Genomic DNA, 12,706 nt, shown 5'->3' on the forward strand with positions numbered 1-12,706 from the left:
GCACACGAAATCTTTGCATCCGTCGTGGACTGTTTTTTGATGTGTGGTTAATTTTGATTTTTCTCCGAATTTATGCTTACACTCGTCGCATACGTAATCTTTGCGAGCTTCGTGTACTGTCTTCTGATGGATGAGCAAACGATATTTACGGCCAAATTTCTTCTCGCAAATGTTGCATGCAAAATCTTTACGACCTTCGTGGACCGTCCTTTGGTGCTTTAATAAATCCGATTTTTTTCCAAATTTCTTCTCACATTTGTCACATGCGTAATCTTTTCGACCTTCATGGACTATCTTTTGGTGTAAAAGTAAATCCGATTTTCGTCCAAATTTCTTCTCGCAACTGTCGCATTCGTAATTTTTCTGACCTTCGTGGACTGTCTCTTGATGCTGAACCAAAATCCATTTTCGTCCAAATTTCTTCTCGCATTTGTCACATGAGTAATCTATCATGCAACCACCGTGTACTATCTTTTGGTGGGAGAGCAGACTCTGTTTTTGTGTAAATTTCTGTTCACACTTATCGCATACGCAATCTTTTCGACCCTCGTGTATTGTCTTTTGGTGCCTAATCAGTGGCATTTTTCGTCCAAATTTTTTTTCGCACTTATCGCATGCGTAACTTTTGAAGACTTTCAAGTCGTAATCCTTGCAATGCTCATGGACTGTCTTAATGTGCAGGAGCAAGCTCTGTTTATTTCCGAATCTCTTCGCACACTTTTCACACAAATAATCTTTGAAAACTTCGTGAAATATCTTATTGTGTTTGAGTAAAGTTGATTTACTTTCAAATTTCTTCTCGCATTTTCTGCACGTCAAATCTTCGCGATCTTTATGTACTAATTTTTGATGCGTAAACAAACTCGATTTTTTTAAAAATTTCTTCCCGCAATTGTCGCATGCAAAATCTTTGTGGCTCTTGTGTACTGATATTTGATGTCTACTCAAATGACTTCGGAACTCAAATTTCATTTTGCACTCGTCACATACGAAATTTTTTTTATCATTGTGAATTGTGTCTTGGTGTGCTATCATACTTGATTCTAGTGTCAATTCCTCCTGACAAATATCACAGATGTGTTGTTTGTCATTCGAAACTACGATGTCGTGTTCACTTAAATTATTTTCCGAGGTAACTACTTCGGATTTCTTAGTTTTATCCAATTTGGTGCTTAAATTAAACGTTGGATCCTTCCTATTTAGGGCCTTGGAAATTTAATGAGTATAATCTATCTGTATGGTGTAGCTTCATTGAGAAAGACAACATTCAAACTAATTTATTTTCACTATAAATACAATCAGCGTGTCTAGGAACGATGTCAAAATTGTTTATAATCATGTTGTTTACTATTAAGTTATCGATTTATCTGTTCATACATTATACTTTTAACATTTGAAACAATTTAAAACTCTAATTTGGTGACGATAGCTTTGAGAAATTTTTTTGAACTTTTAAAACCGAATATACTTCACAACAATTCTTTTCATATCAAGTCAATAGTGGATCCTTATACAATATGTTATAAATTATAAAAAAATGTATTATTCGAGATTATCGTAATCCACAATTCGCTACCCATGTACTTTATACTGTGCATAGACAACTTTGGTCTCAATGAGTTGCCATGGTAATGAATGTACAATTTAACATCTTTTAATTCCAATGATTGTGTATTTATCAATGGAAATATCAAAGCTCATTTTTTCCCACTTGATTTATTTAAAATATATGTAAAATACTATACATATTTAAAAAATCGACGACAAAAACTCTCATTGCAATTACGAATCTTGTTCCGTAGCCGCCAAGCAAACCCGCCACAAATCCTCATTCGTCAAATTCTCAACGATCATCTTGCAGCAAAGAAGCGGCAGTCTGCAGGGTATCAACTCCACGAAAGCATCCAGTGCCCAGCTCGAAAAAAAATCGTCTCGACAGTTTCTCGCACAGATGCCGAGCGCACGGATCGAATTACCCTGGGCGGATCTTGTTCAATTTTTCCGATTGCGCCAGTTCAAGGTATTCCGCGAGGGTAGTCGTTTTGTTTTTCCGTGAGCGACAGGCTCGCCTTGATGATAATCACTTGTGGTCGTTAATTAAAATTTTACTTCAGCAAAAGTCGGTGCACTAGATCGTACGCTATCAGCTGTTTGTGATAAGTTGTTAAGCATAAAATTTAAACCATATCATAGTACATATTATATATCACTAGTAGCTTAAAATTGTTTATCATCATATTGTTTATTCCTATTATGTTATCGATTTATCTGTTCATACATTAGGGGAGAGAAGGGTGTGTTGGCATGTGAGGTAAGTTGGCAAAAATGCATATTTCTCTGTATCACTAAATTGTATAGAGATAATAGTAGCAGTAGTGCTAGCACCATAATATGTACTATTTTTATGTAATGGCACCATCTCGGTTCAAATCATTGATAAAGAGATATACACAATTTTGTAAATTTACCTCATATGCCGACACACCCTGCTCTCCCATATTCTTACAACATTTGAAACAATTTAGAACCCTAATTTAGTGATGATTACTTTGAGGAATTTTTTAACCGAATATACTTCACAACAATTCTTTTCATATCATGTCAATACTAGATCTCAATACAATATGTCATAAATTATAAAATAATTTATTATTCATTCTGAAATTTACCATCCTTATCCACTGCTGCTTCCACGCCATATCGTGATTGGCGTAATCCACAATTCACCATCGACTAATGTACTGTATAGACAACTTTGGTCTCAATTAGGTGTCATGGTAATGAATACTCGATTTAAGATCATTTAAATAAAATGATTGTGTATTTTTATTTATAGAAATATTAAAGCTCATTTTTTCAACGTCATTTATTTGAATAATTTGTAAAATACTACATATTTAAACGAAGGTGTAATAATAGTCGATAGCCCGAGGTTCGAAAAAGACACTGTATTGACACAATTTTTATTTCAACTTTAAAAATGCTTATACTCGGACATCCATAAAAGTTTTTTTATTAATTGTTCAGAAAAATCAATATTTTTCATTATTTCACTAATGGGTTACAAGCTATTTAAAAAGGAAGTGTTTCAAGCATATGTCTGCAATGCGTTCGAAAAATTTGTATAATGAACTAATTGTTAATAAAAACTGGATTATCATCTGACGTAAAAATGATGCAAATGCGCATATTTATCACTTGAGAATATTAATAAACTTCAAGAACTGTCCAATAGGTACTTTCTGAAAATTCTAAAGACTAATTTTCGGTTTCAATTTAAACTTGAACTGTCATTTGGTGCTTCCAAAAATCTGATTTACATTCAAATTTTCTCTCGCAAAAGTCCAAACTTTTTCTTGAATTTGTCCCATGTCTAATCTTTACGATCTTCGTGAACTTTTTCTTGGTGTCTAAGTAAATTCGATTTTTGTCCAAATTTCCTCTCGCACTTGTCGCATGTGTAATCTTTTCGACCCTCATGAATGGTCCTTACGTGTACGAACAAACTCTTTTTTTCTGTAAATTTCTTTTCGCACTTGTCGCATGAGAAATCTTTCCGACCTTCATGGACTGCTTTAAGGTGAACAAGCAAATTTCCTTTTTGACTGAATTTTTTCTCGCACTTGTCGCACGCAAAATCTTGGCATCCGTCGTGGACTGTTTTTTGATGTCTGGTTAATCTTGATTTTTCTCCGAATTTAAGCTCACACTCGTCGCATGCGTAGTCTTTGCGAGCCTCGTGGACCGCCTGTTGGTGATACAAAAGATGTATCGTTTGTCCAAATTTTCTCTCGCACTTATCACAAGCATAATCTCTGCGACCCTCGTGTATTGTCTTTTGGTGTCTAATCAATGGCATTTTGTGTCCAAATTTCTTCTCGCACTTGTTGCATGGGTAATCTTTGCGACCTTCGTGAACTGTTCTTTGGTGTAAAAGTAAATTCGATTTTTGTCCAAATGTTTTCATGCACTTATTGCATGCATGATCTTTACGACCTTCGTGTACTGTCTGTTGGTGCCGAAACAAATCTAGTTTTTGTCCAAATTTTTTCTCGCAATTGTCGCATATGTAATCTTTGCGACCTTCGTGGACTACCCTTTGGTGCTTCAACAAATCCGATTTTCGTCCAAATTTTTTCTCGCATTTGTCGCATGCGTGATCTCTCTGACTTTCATGGACCGTTTTTATGTGGGTTAGCAAATCTGATTTTCGTCCAAATTTCTTTTCACAAATGCTGCATATGTAATCTTTGCGACCCTCATGGACTGTTGTCATGTGCAAGACTAAACTTTGCTTACTTGCAAATTTCTTTCCACAGGTGTCACATAAGTAATTTTTGAAGACTTTCAAGTCGTAATCCTTGCAACGCTCATGGACTGTTTTTATATGCAAGAGCAAATTATGTTTATTTCCAAATCTCTTGGCACACTTTTCACACAAATAATCTTTGAAAACTTCGTGGAATACCTTATTGTGCTTGAGTAAAGTTGATTTATTTTCAAATTTTCTGTTGCACTTGTTACATGTGAAATTTTTGCGATTCTTGTGTACTAATTTTTGATGCGTAAATAAACTCGATTTTTTCACAAATTTCTTCTTGCACTGATCACATGCAAAATCGTTGTGGCCTTTGTGTATTGATATTTGGTGTCTACTCAAATGACTTCGGAATTCAAATTTCATTTCGCACTCGTCACATGCGAAATTTTTCTGATTATTGTGATTTGTGTCTCGGTGTGTTATCATACTTGATTCTAGGGTAAATTCCTCCTGACAAATATCACAGATGTGTTGTTTGTCATTCGAAACTACGATGTCGCGTTCACTTAAATTATTTTCCGAAATAACTACTTTGGATTTCTTAGTTTTATCCATTTTGGTGCTTAAATTAAACGTTGGATCCTTTCTATTTAGTGCCTTGTAAATTTAATGAGTATAATCTATCTGTATGGTGTAGCTTCATCGAGAAAGACAACATTCAAACTAATTTATTTCCACTATAAATAGAATCAGCGTGTCTAGGAACGATGTCAAAATTGTTTATAATCATGTTGTTTACTATTAAGTTATCGATTTATCTGTTCATACATTATACTTTTAACATTTGAAACAATTCAAAACTCTCATTTGGTGACGATAGCTTTGAGGAATTTTTTTGAACTTTTAAGACCGAATATACTTCACAACAATTCTTTTCATATCAAGTCAATAGTGGATCCTTATACAATATTTCATAAATTATAAAATAATGTATTATTCGAGATGGGCGTAATCCACAATTCGCCACCCATGTACTTTATACTGTGTATAGACAACTTTGGTCTCAATGAGTTGCCATGGTAATGAATATACAATTTAACATCTTTTAATTCCAATGATTGTGTATTTATCAATGGAAATATTAAAGCTCATTTTTTCCACTTCATTTATTTAAATTATATGTAAAATACTATACATATTTAAACAATCGACGACAAAAACTCTCATTGCAATTACGAATCTTGTTCCGTAGCCGCCAAGCAGACACGCCACAAATCCTCATTCGTCAAATTCTCAACGATCATCCTGCAGCAAAGAATCGGCAGTCTGCAGCGTATCAGCTCCACGAAAGCATCCAGTGCCCAGCTCGAGAAAAATCGTCTCGACAGTTTCTCGCACAGATGCCGAGCGCAAGGATCGACATGCCTCGGGCGGAGCTCGTTCAATCTTTTCGATTGCGCCAGTTCGAAGTAGTCCGCGAAGTCGAGTCGTTTCTCCGCCTCTCCGGCCGGTAATTGAGTCAACTCGTAGAGCGACAGGCTCGGCTGGACGACGATTCTTTTGGCGTCGCGCTCGAATCTCTTGTCGTCGTACCAATCCTCCTCCTCCGACTCGTCCAACAACAACAATCCGTGCTTCGAGAAGAACGCCATGATCTTGAGGGCGTCGCTTCGGTCCAGCTCGTATCCGACGTTCTCGAGACGCTCGAGGACCATCATGGTCCCGGAGGCCAGTCTCAATTTGAAATCGTGGCGCTTCTCGTCGAATCTCGGCACCGCGTCCCCGTCGAGATAGCTCAAAGCCGACAGACGGAAAACCGGTCGAAACACGAAGCCGGACAGATGAGCGCCTTCGTTCAGCAGAAACTCGACGGCGCGCGGCAGAGTATTGGCCATGGCCTCTTCGAGCGGCGTACGGCCCGTGTCATCCCGGACATCGAGTCGCACCGCCCGATCGTCGATCGTCTCGCTGATCTCGCAGAAGAACTTCACCAGATCGTCGTCGCGTCGTCTGCGGCAGATCAAGTGCAGCGGGGTCTCTCCTTTATCGTTGGCGGCGTTCGGATCGGCGCCCCAACTAAGCAGCAACTCGAGCACCCTCCGATTGTTCGAGCGTCCGCACTGCACGAGCGCCATGTGCAAGGCCGTGTTACGGGTCACGGCCGTCCGAGCGTCGATGGGCAACACCTCGAGCTCGAGCAACGTTTTCAGCAGCTCGACGTCGTCCCTGTGCCACCAGCAGACCTGGTGCAGTAGCGTCCAGCCGGCCTCGTTGACCAAACTGGGATCGGCGCCTCTGTCCAGCAGCAGCTCGAGCGAGCCTCGATGATGCGACCTCGCGGCCAAGTGAAGCGCCGTATTGCCGAACCTATCCCTGGCGTCTATCCGCACCCCGTAGCGGCTGAGCTCGAACAATCGACCCAGCAGTTCCACCTCGTCGCGATTCCCGTCGCATAACGCGTGCAGAACGGTGCGTCCGTCGCGGTTGGCCGCGTTCGGGCAGGCGCCCCTGCTCGGCAGGAACTCGAACGAGTCGATTCTGCCGCGATAAAGGGCCTCGTGCAGCACCGTATCGCAACGCAGCGCCAGTCCGAGCTCGTTCTCGACGATCTCGAAGAATTCGTCCCTGAAGCCGTCGTCGTCGTAGCTGTTCACGCAGACGATGTGCAGAGGCGTGGTTCCGGCCTTGGAGGCCAGAGACGGATCGGCGCCTCTGCGCAGCAGCAATTTGGCCATCCGCCTGTTCTTCCGCTGGAGAGCCAAGTGCAACGGTGTCCGGCCGAACTCGTCGCGTATGTCGACCAGCAGCTTCTGCTCCGTGCCGTCGTAGATCTCGAAGAATTCCCTCGCGAAGTCCGCCGCGTCGAAGCAACTTTTGGCAACGACGTGCAGAGGAGTCGCTCGGCAATTGCCGACTACGTTGGGATTCACGCGCCACCTCAGCAGCATCGCGACCATGTCCCTGTGATCGTGTCTCAGTGCCAAGTGCAGCGGCGAATCCCTGGTTCCTGGCCCGAGGTAATCGGCGTTGCGGCCGCGCTCCAGAAATTTCTCGACCACGTCGACGAGGCCGTGCCTGCAGGCCGCGTGGAAGTGCGTGAGACCGTACTTGTCCGTGTGATCGTAGCTGTCGTATATTTTGAAGAGCTCGCGGAGCACGACGATCTTGTTGGGCAACCTGCGCAGAGACGCGCGATGTATCGCGGTGGTGCGATTCCTGACTGGCTCGCCGCTGTCTTTGTCAAGCTCGGGCTCGTCCTTGTAGCCCGCGCGAGCCACGAACTCGATGAATCCGGCACCTGGACGATATCTCTGTTTGCCGCCCATGCAGTACACGGCGTCCTGGAGAAGAAGATCCACTTCTTCCCTTCGAAAGACGTTTCGGAGGTCCGGTAGTCCGCTATTCCAATTCTCGATCAGAGGCCAAAGTCGACGGATGAATTGGCGTCGCTGCCTCTGGGACTGCCAATTAGCGATCGTTTCGCGCAGGCTCTCGAGTTCTTGCAATTTTTTTCCATCGACGTGGATACTTTTTTCGGATACGTCGTCGGACGACATGACTATCTCTCGTTTGTCCGCGCGCGAACACGGGATTTTTTTCACAAAAATCACTCGGTTCGGTCGATACTAGCTTTCTAGTATACTGCTCTCTTTGCGACGCCTTCGCCTGGACTGACAGCACATCGATCGACGCAGAAACTGAACACGTGGACGAAGCATGGATTGGAAGGGGGGGACACGGGGAAGGGGACAATCTATGTGTTATAAGTTATATCATGCCCAGCTCACACGGCTTCGTATACAAGTAAAACTTTGGTGATTCGAGTTCAAGCTCTGTTATTCGCGTTTTCGATGAAAATTTAATGTTAATTTATTTCGATAATTCGAACGACATCGCAATTCGAAATTTTGTTAATTCGAAATGAAATTTTGCATTATGAGTCTAGACATCATATAAATTGATACATAACCTGAACTGACTACAAAGTACGGATACACTAATGATCGCTGCCAACTGCTAACTACTAACTACGATGTGTCGTTGCTTTGATGCCGAGCAAATCGTATGAACACGCACATGGCACGGGTGACAGCATGAGCGTATAAGAACAAGATGAGTAAGCGCGACAGAGACAACTGCACCGTAGGCGGGAATAGGCCTTACAATATCATGACTACGAGCGCCGAGGCAGTAACTGCATGATTTGAAACTCCGCCGGCAGCAGACGCGAACGAGCAGACAACAGAATCTCGACACTCAAAACGCACCAAAGACTCCGTCTTGTCCTCACTCCTATATGCTTCTAAGATTATCGCGCTTACGCTAGAACGACAAAATCACAAACTCAAGTACACAAATAATGGAAATCATGAGCATCGAGTCAGCGTGAAACCTGAATCGTTGGACGGACGTTCCAACGGGCTATTTTTGAAAATGTACGTTGACGTCGGCCGCGAAATTTCGAACGCGACTAACATCGCAGCAGTCGATTCGCAGTCGCATCGCCTACTGTACGACACTTGTAACCCGTCATTCTCAAAAGTGTTTAGTCCGTTAAATTATTTACCCTTATATCGTTCGAGTTTGTGCGAATAATCGACAAGAAATCATCATGGCCTTCCTACCTCAGCATCTGTGCTCCTTGCTGAAACTCGACGATCTGGTGGAGGCCCTCGACGATGTCCGTGGCTACGATCAACGAGTGCGACTAGTGCTGAAAAGCCTACAGGCCAATTTCGGCGGCATCCCACTGGATCACGTCCACAGTGAGGCCAAGTCGGCCGAGACGAGCGAAAATCTGAGGCGTCGGGCCGATCGACTGATGCTCGGGGCCGGTTGCCGAGACGAGGAGTGGTTTGCCGCCCTGGACATGTATCAGCGAAGCGTCGCCCGAGCCCCGCCCAAGTCACCCGAACTCGCCCGAGCCTACGGAAATCGATCGACGGCACTGCTGAGGCTGAACAAACCCCAGGACTGCGTCAAGGACATCGATTTGGCTCTGGGGATCGGCTACCCGGAGCATCTCAGGGCGAATCTGCTGCGCCGAAAGGCCAAACAGCTGAAGAAGATGGGCAGACCGGAGGAGGCCGACGCAGTGGCGGAGGAGGCGAGGCTGTGGCTGGAGAAGGTCCAGCTGACGGACCGCAAGAAGCGACGTCTGGAGGAGAGGATCGACGCGGCGACCCGAGATCCCGACTACGAGACGCCAGAGTCTCACAAACGACAGCTGCAGCGTCTGGATCTGGCCTTGGGAGACGGGGACAGACACCCCCAGCTGGACAACTGCTCGACGGCCATCGATCTCGAATACGACGCAGCGTCGAGGGGACGACATCTCGTCGCCACGAGGACGATCCGACCTGGTGAGCTTTTGGTGCTTGAGCCCCCCTACGCCTCGTGTCTGGCCACCAAGAGGATCTACAGCCACTGCTCCCATTGCCTCGCGAGATTGTGGCATAGTGTGGCCTGCGACTCGTGTGTCTCGGCCCTCTACTGCTCGGACGAGTGCAAAACTCGAGCTTGGCTCGAGTACCACGACTACGAGTGTCAAGTCAGGGCTCACCTGTTGGCCATGTCGATGAACGACACGATGATATTCGCGCTCAAGTTGACCATCAAGGCTGTGAAGGAGTTTGGGGGTGTCATCAAGTTGAGGAGAGAAACAAAGAATATCGCCAAGTGCGAAGGTAATTACTATTTTTTTTCATATTTTAAAGCTAAATGAAACTATGAAATTCCGGAATTTTGCAGACTACCTGGCCAAGAGCTTCTCCAAGGACGGCGTTTACCGGAGCGATCGATATCGGGCCTGCTACAGTCTGCTGAGCCACTCGGACCGTAGGAGGGATCGCCACGAGCGGGTTCAATTGTCACTGAGCTCGGCACTGATTCTCTATTATCTGCTCAAGCTGACGCCGATTTTTGGCGGCTCAGGATCGATGCGCCAAGGGGATGAGGATATCGTGGCTGAGCTGTACGACAGTCGTGAGGCTCTGTTCGTCGGTAAACTCATCGTCCAACATTACATGCAGCTTCAAGTCAACGGGGCTTTGGTAGGACAACTATTTTGTAGACATAAATATTTTTGGTTGTACGTGACCGGAGTTTTTAAAATCGACTGTTTTTTGTTAATTATCACAGTTCAACGAGTATCGAGATTTCGAGTATTTTCCAATCGGTGGAATGCTCGGGCCCGTCGTGAGCCTGTTGAATCACAGCTGCAACCCCAACGTCGCCAGGTGCTCCTTCATCAAGGACAATCGAGTTTATCAAGCTGTTTACGCACTTAAAGCAATCGACGAAGGTGTCGAGGTATAATAACGAATGAATCCCTTATAAAAAGAAAAAAAATTTTCGATTATTACCTCAATTAATTACAATTTATTATAGTTGGTTGAAGATTACGGCTGTCGTTTTCCTGGTACACCGATCGAACAAAGAAGAAAAAAATTAGCGCCTTACTTTTTCACTTGTACATGCGAGGCCTGCGAAGGCAATTGGCCACTGATCGACGATCTACCGTCCATCATTGTATGTTTATTTCTTTATTATTTGTTCAATTACCTGTCATTGAATTTGAAAATAAACAATTGAATGGGTACATTTTTTCATTCATCTTTCCAGTCGCTCGTACCTGAAAAGAATAAATGTTTGGAGGTCGTTCGAGCCGTTGTCCGAAGCAAGAGATGGGAACGGGCCATCACGAAATTGGGTCTGGAGTATTACACCGATGACAAGGTGGAAATACTGCAGACTTACATCGATTCAATCTCGAGAGTGAACGCGATAACCCGAGAACCCAGCAGAGAACTAACGGACATGCTTGAGCAATTTCGCCAATGTTTCTGGTACACCTATGGAAATCAATTCGATTATATTCCATTCTTAACATAAAAAAAATGAATAGTTAGTACTATCAGTCCAATCCATGCACATATATTGCACATACCCACTCACACACACACAAACAAGCCGATCGCATAACCGCTCATAACGACGCCACCGACGACTACTCGCAATGTGCCCAATAACGCAAAAGCGAGAAAAAAGAGACAGAAAAATTACATTACGAGTCGTGTTGGATAATTTCGCTCGTATTAAAATACACAACGCGACACAGTGCACTTTATAAATAGATATAGAGTGTCAAGTGTGCGGGGCGACCTTACCTGCGTGCGAGGGACACCTTTTCGAACGCCTGTCCCATACTAATTGCAAGCTTGAACCTCGCTGAGCCCGCGTCTTACTGCTGCTGCTGCTGCTGCCAGTATCAATTAGCTCCTGTCCCAATAACTATCTGAGATTTTTTTCTCTCTTTCATTGAAATTAAATTTTCTTCACATTTGTCGCTAATACTTAATCGATCCAAAACGAATATTGTACGTGCGAGCTGAAAAAATTTACACCGGTTACACGTTGCAAAGACTTGATGCAAAGGCAAGAGCGCTGGTCGTATGAATAAGTTTGTGACTCTAAGAAGTCTTTATATCCAACGTGCCTCACTCCCAATTTTAATACGTATGTGTGAACGCTCGAGGACACGATAAGTCAATGACAAAATATCAAATGATTCCCCATTACCGGGACATAGGAAATCTGTAAATCAAATCGTAGAATAAAAAAAATGGAAAGCTTTAAACATTTGATTCGATTAAGTAAGTTAATCGTATCGTTTTGCTACACATGGTGGCATCACGAGAAAATGTAATTTGAAAAACAATATTGTGATGGATTACGAAGTGTCAAGGAATAAATGACGAAGTAAATAACTTGAATTCGATTGTTTTAACAAGGATTTGTATTTTTTAATCGCTCAATAATTATCTAATATCTATGACAACGACAATGATATGACGGTAGTGTATATCATGTAGGCAATTAATATTAAACAATAATATATTAATAATCAGGCAACAACTTTGATCTGAGGAAACAGTATAGGTACACAACTGTCGATGCAATTGTTTTTCTTTTTATAACATTTAGTTTCTTATTTTTTCTTATTTTTCTTCATTTTTTTTATACACACGGAAAGCTCGGAGAAACATTCCATTCAAGTATTCTCTTATTCGCATAGCATATATTTATTTTCTTTTCATATAATGTATATATTTAATGTCATATTTGTATATATTCACATCTTGTTTCGTTTAAATATAAATATATATGTAATACCTTCCAGCGTATGTCACATTTTTCATAACTCACATATATATATTTTTTTAGGCTTTTTAATTAAAGCCTCATACAGCAACTTCATGCTCGTGAAGATACGTACGACTGATTTACTTGTTTTTTCTTCATTTTCGAAACCTTCAAACGCGATGCACTCAAGAAGGTTTCTTAGAGCGCATTGTTAATCAGTTTAATTTTCGGTTATTTTTCTTTTTCATCCGATATAGATACAAATTGACAATGCAAGATTTATGTATGATTCGTAGCTTC

At 42.7% G+C, this 12,706-nt stretch overlaps 3 protein-coding genes across 3 annotated transcripts; 1 reads left to right on the forward strand and 2 right to left on the reverse strand.

Moving 5' to 3' along the window:
• Positions 1–3,704: 3,704 nt before the first annotated feature.
• Positions 3,705–4,876, reverse strand: LOC106649353 (zinc finger protein 322-like). Its single transcript, XM_014366716.1, has 3 exons — positions 4,750–4,876; positions 4,171–4,377; positions 3,705–3,748 (listed from the first exon to the last, which is right to left on the reverse strand). Exons 1-3 carry the CDS (start codon positions 4,874–4,876, stop codon positions 3,705–3,707), a joined length of 378 nt encoding a protein of 125 aa, XP_014222202.1.
• Positions 4,877–6,613: 1,737 nt separating this feature from the next.
• Positions 6,614–7,920, reverse strand: LOC111693712 (ankyrin-1-like). Its single transcript, XM_023459144.1, has 2 exons — positions 6,866–7,920; positions 6,614–6,758 (listed from the first exon to the last, which is right to left on the reverse strand). The coding sequence occupies exons 1-2, from the start codon at positions 7,816–7,818 to the stop codon at positions 6,629–6,631; spliced, it is 1,083 nt and encodes a 360-aa protein (XP_023314912.1). The 5' UTR covers positions 7,819–7,920; the 3' UTR covers positions 6,614–6,628.
• A 953-nt stretch (positions 7,921–8,873) lies between these two features.
• Positions 8,874–11,155, forward strand: LOC106649352 (SET and MYND domain-containing protein 4-like). Its single transcript, XM_014366715.2, has 5 exons — positions 8,874–9,948; positions 10,013–10,314; positions 10,403–10,573; positions 10,652–10,792; positions 10,886–11,155. The coding sequence occupies exons 1-5, from the start codon at positions 8,874–8,876 to the stop codon at positions 11,153–11,155; spliced, it is 1,959 nt and encodes a 652-aa protein (XP_014222201.1).
• Positions 11,156–12,706: the final 1,551 nt, after the last annotated feature.

The sequence above is a fragment of the Trichogramma pretiosum genome, unplaced genomic scaffold (genome assembly GCF_000599845.2).
Source record: "Trichogramma pretiosum strain Unisexual culture from Peru unplaced genomic scaffold, Tpre_2.0 scaffold23, whole genome shotgun sequence".
Classification (NCBI taxonomy): domain Eukaryota; kingdom Metazoa; phylum Arthropoda; class Insecta; order Hymenoptera; family Trichogrammatidae; genus Trichogramma; species Trichogramma pretiosum.

Bases quoted from the DNA above. Each gene is read 5' to 3' on its own strand.
- LOC111693712 (XM_023459144.1), bottom strand. From the start codon at position 7,818: ATGTCGTCCGACGACGTATCCGAAAAAAGTATCCACGTCGATGGAAAA. The intron at 6,759-6,865 runs CGAGAACGAGCT...GGGGCGCCTGCC, and splicing joins GACGAATTCTTCGAGATCGT to CGAACGCGGCCAACCGCGAC.
- LOC106649352 (XM_014366715.2), top strand. From the start codon at position 8,874: ATGGCCTTCCTACCTCAGCATCTGTGCTCCTTGCTGAAACTCGACGAT. The intron at 10,315-10,402 runs GTAGGACAACTA...TAATTATCACAG, and splicing joins TTCAAGTCAACGGGGCTTTG to TTCAACGAGTATCGAGATTT. The intron at 10,574-10,651 runs GTATAATAACGA...AATTTATTATAG, and splicing joins CAATCGACGAAGGTGTCGAG to TTGGTTGAAGATTACGGCTG.
- LOC106649353 (XM_014366716.1), bottom strand. From the start codon at position 4,876: ATGGATAAAACTAAGAAATCCAAAGTAGTTATTTCGGAAAATAATTTA. The intron at 4,378-4,749 runs GTATGATAACAC...ATATAAAAACAG, and splicing joins GGAATTTACCCTAGAATCAA to TCCATGAGCGTTGCAAGGAT. The intron at 3,749-4,170 runs GTCAGAGAGATC...TATCACCAACAG, and splicing joins CATAAAAACGGTCCATGAAA to GCGGTCCACGAGGCTCGCAA.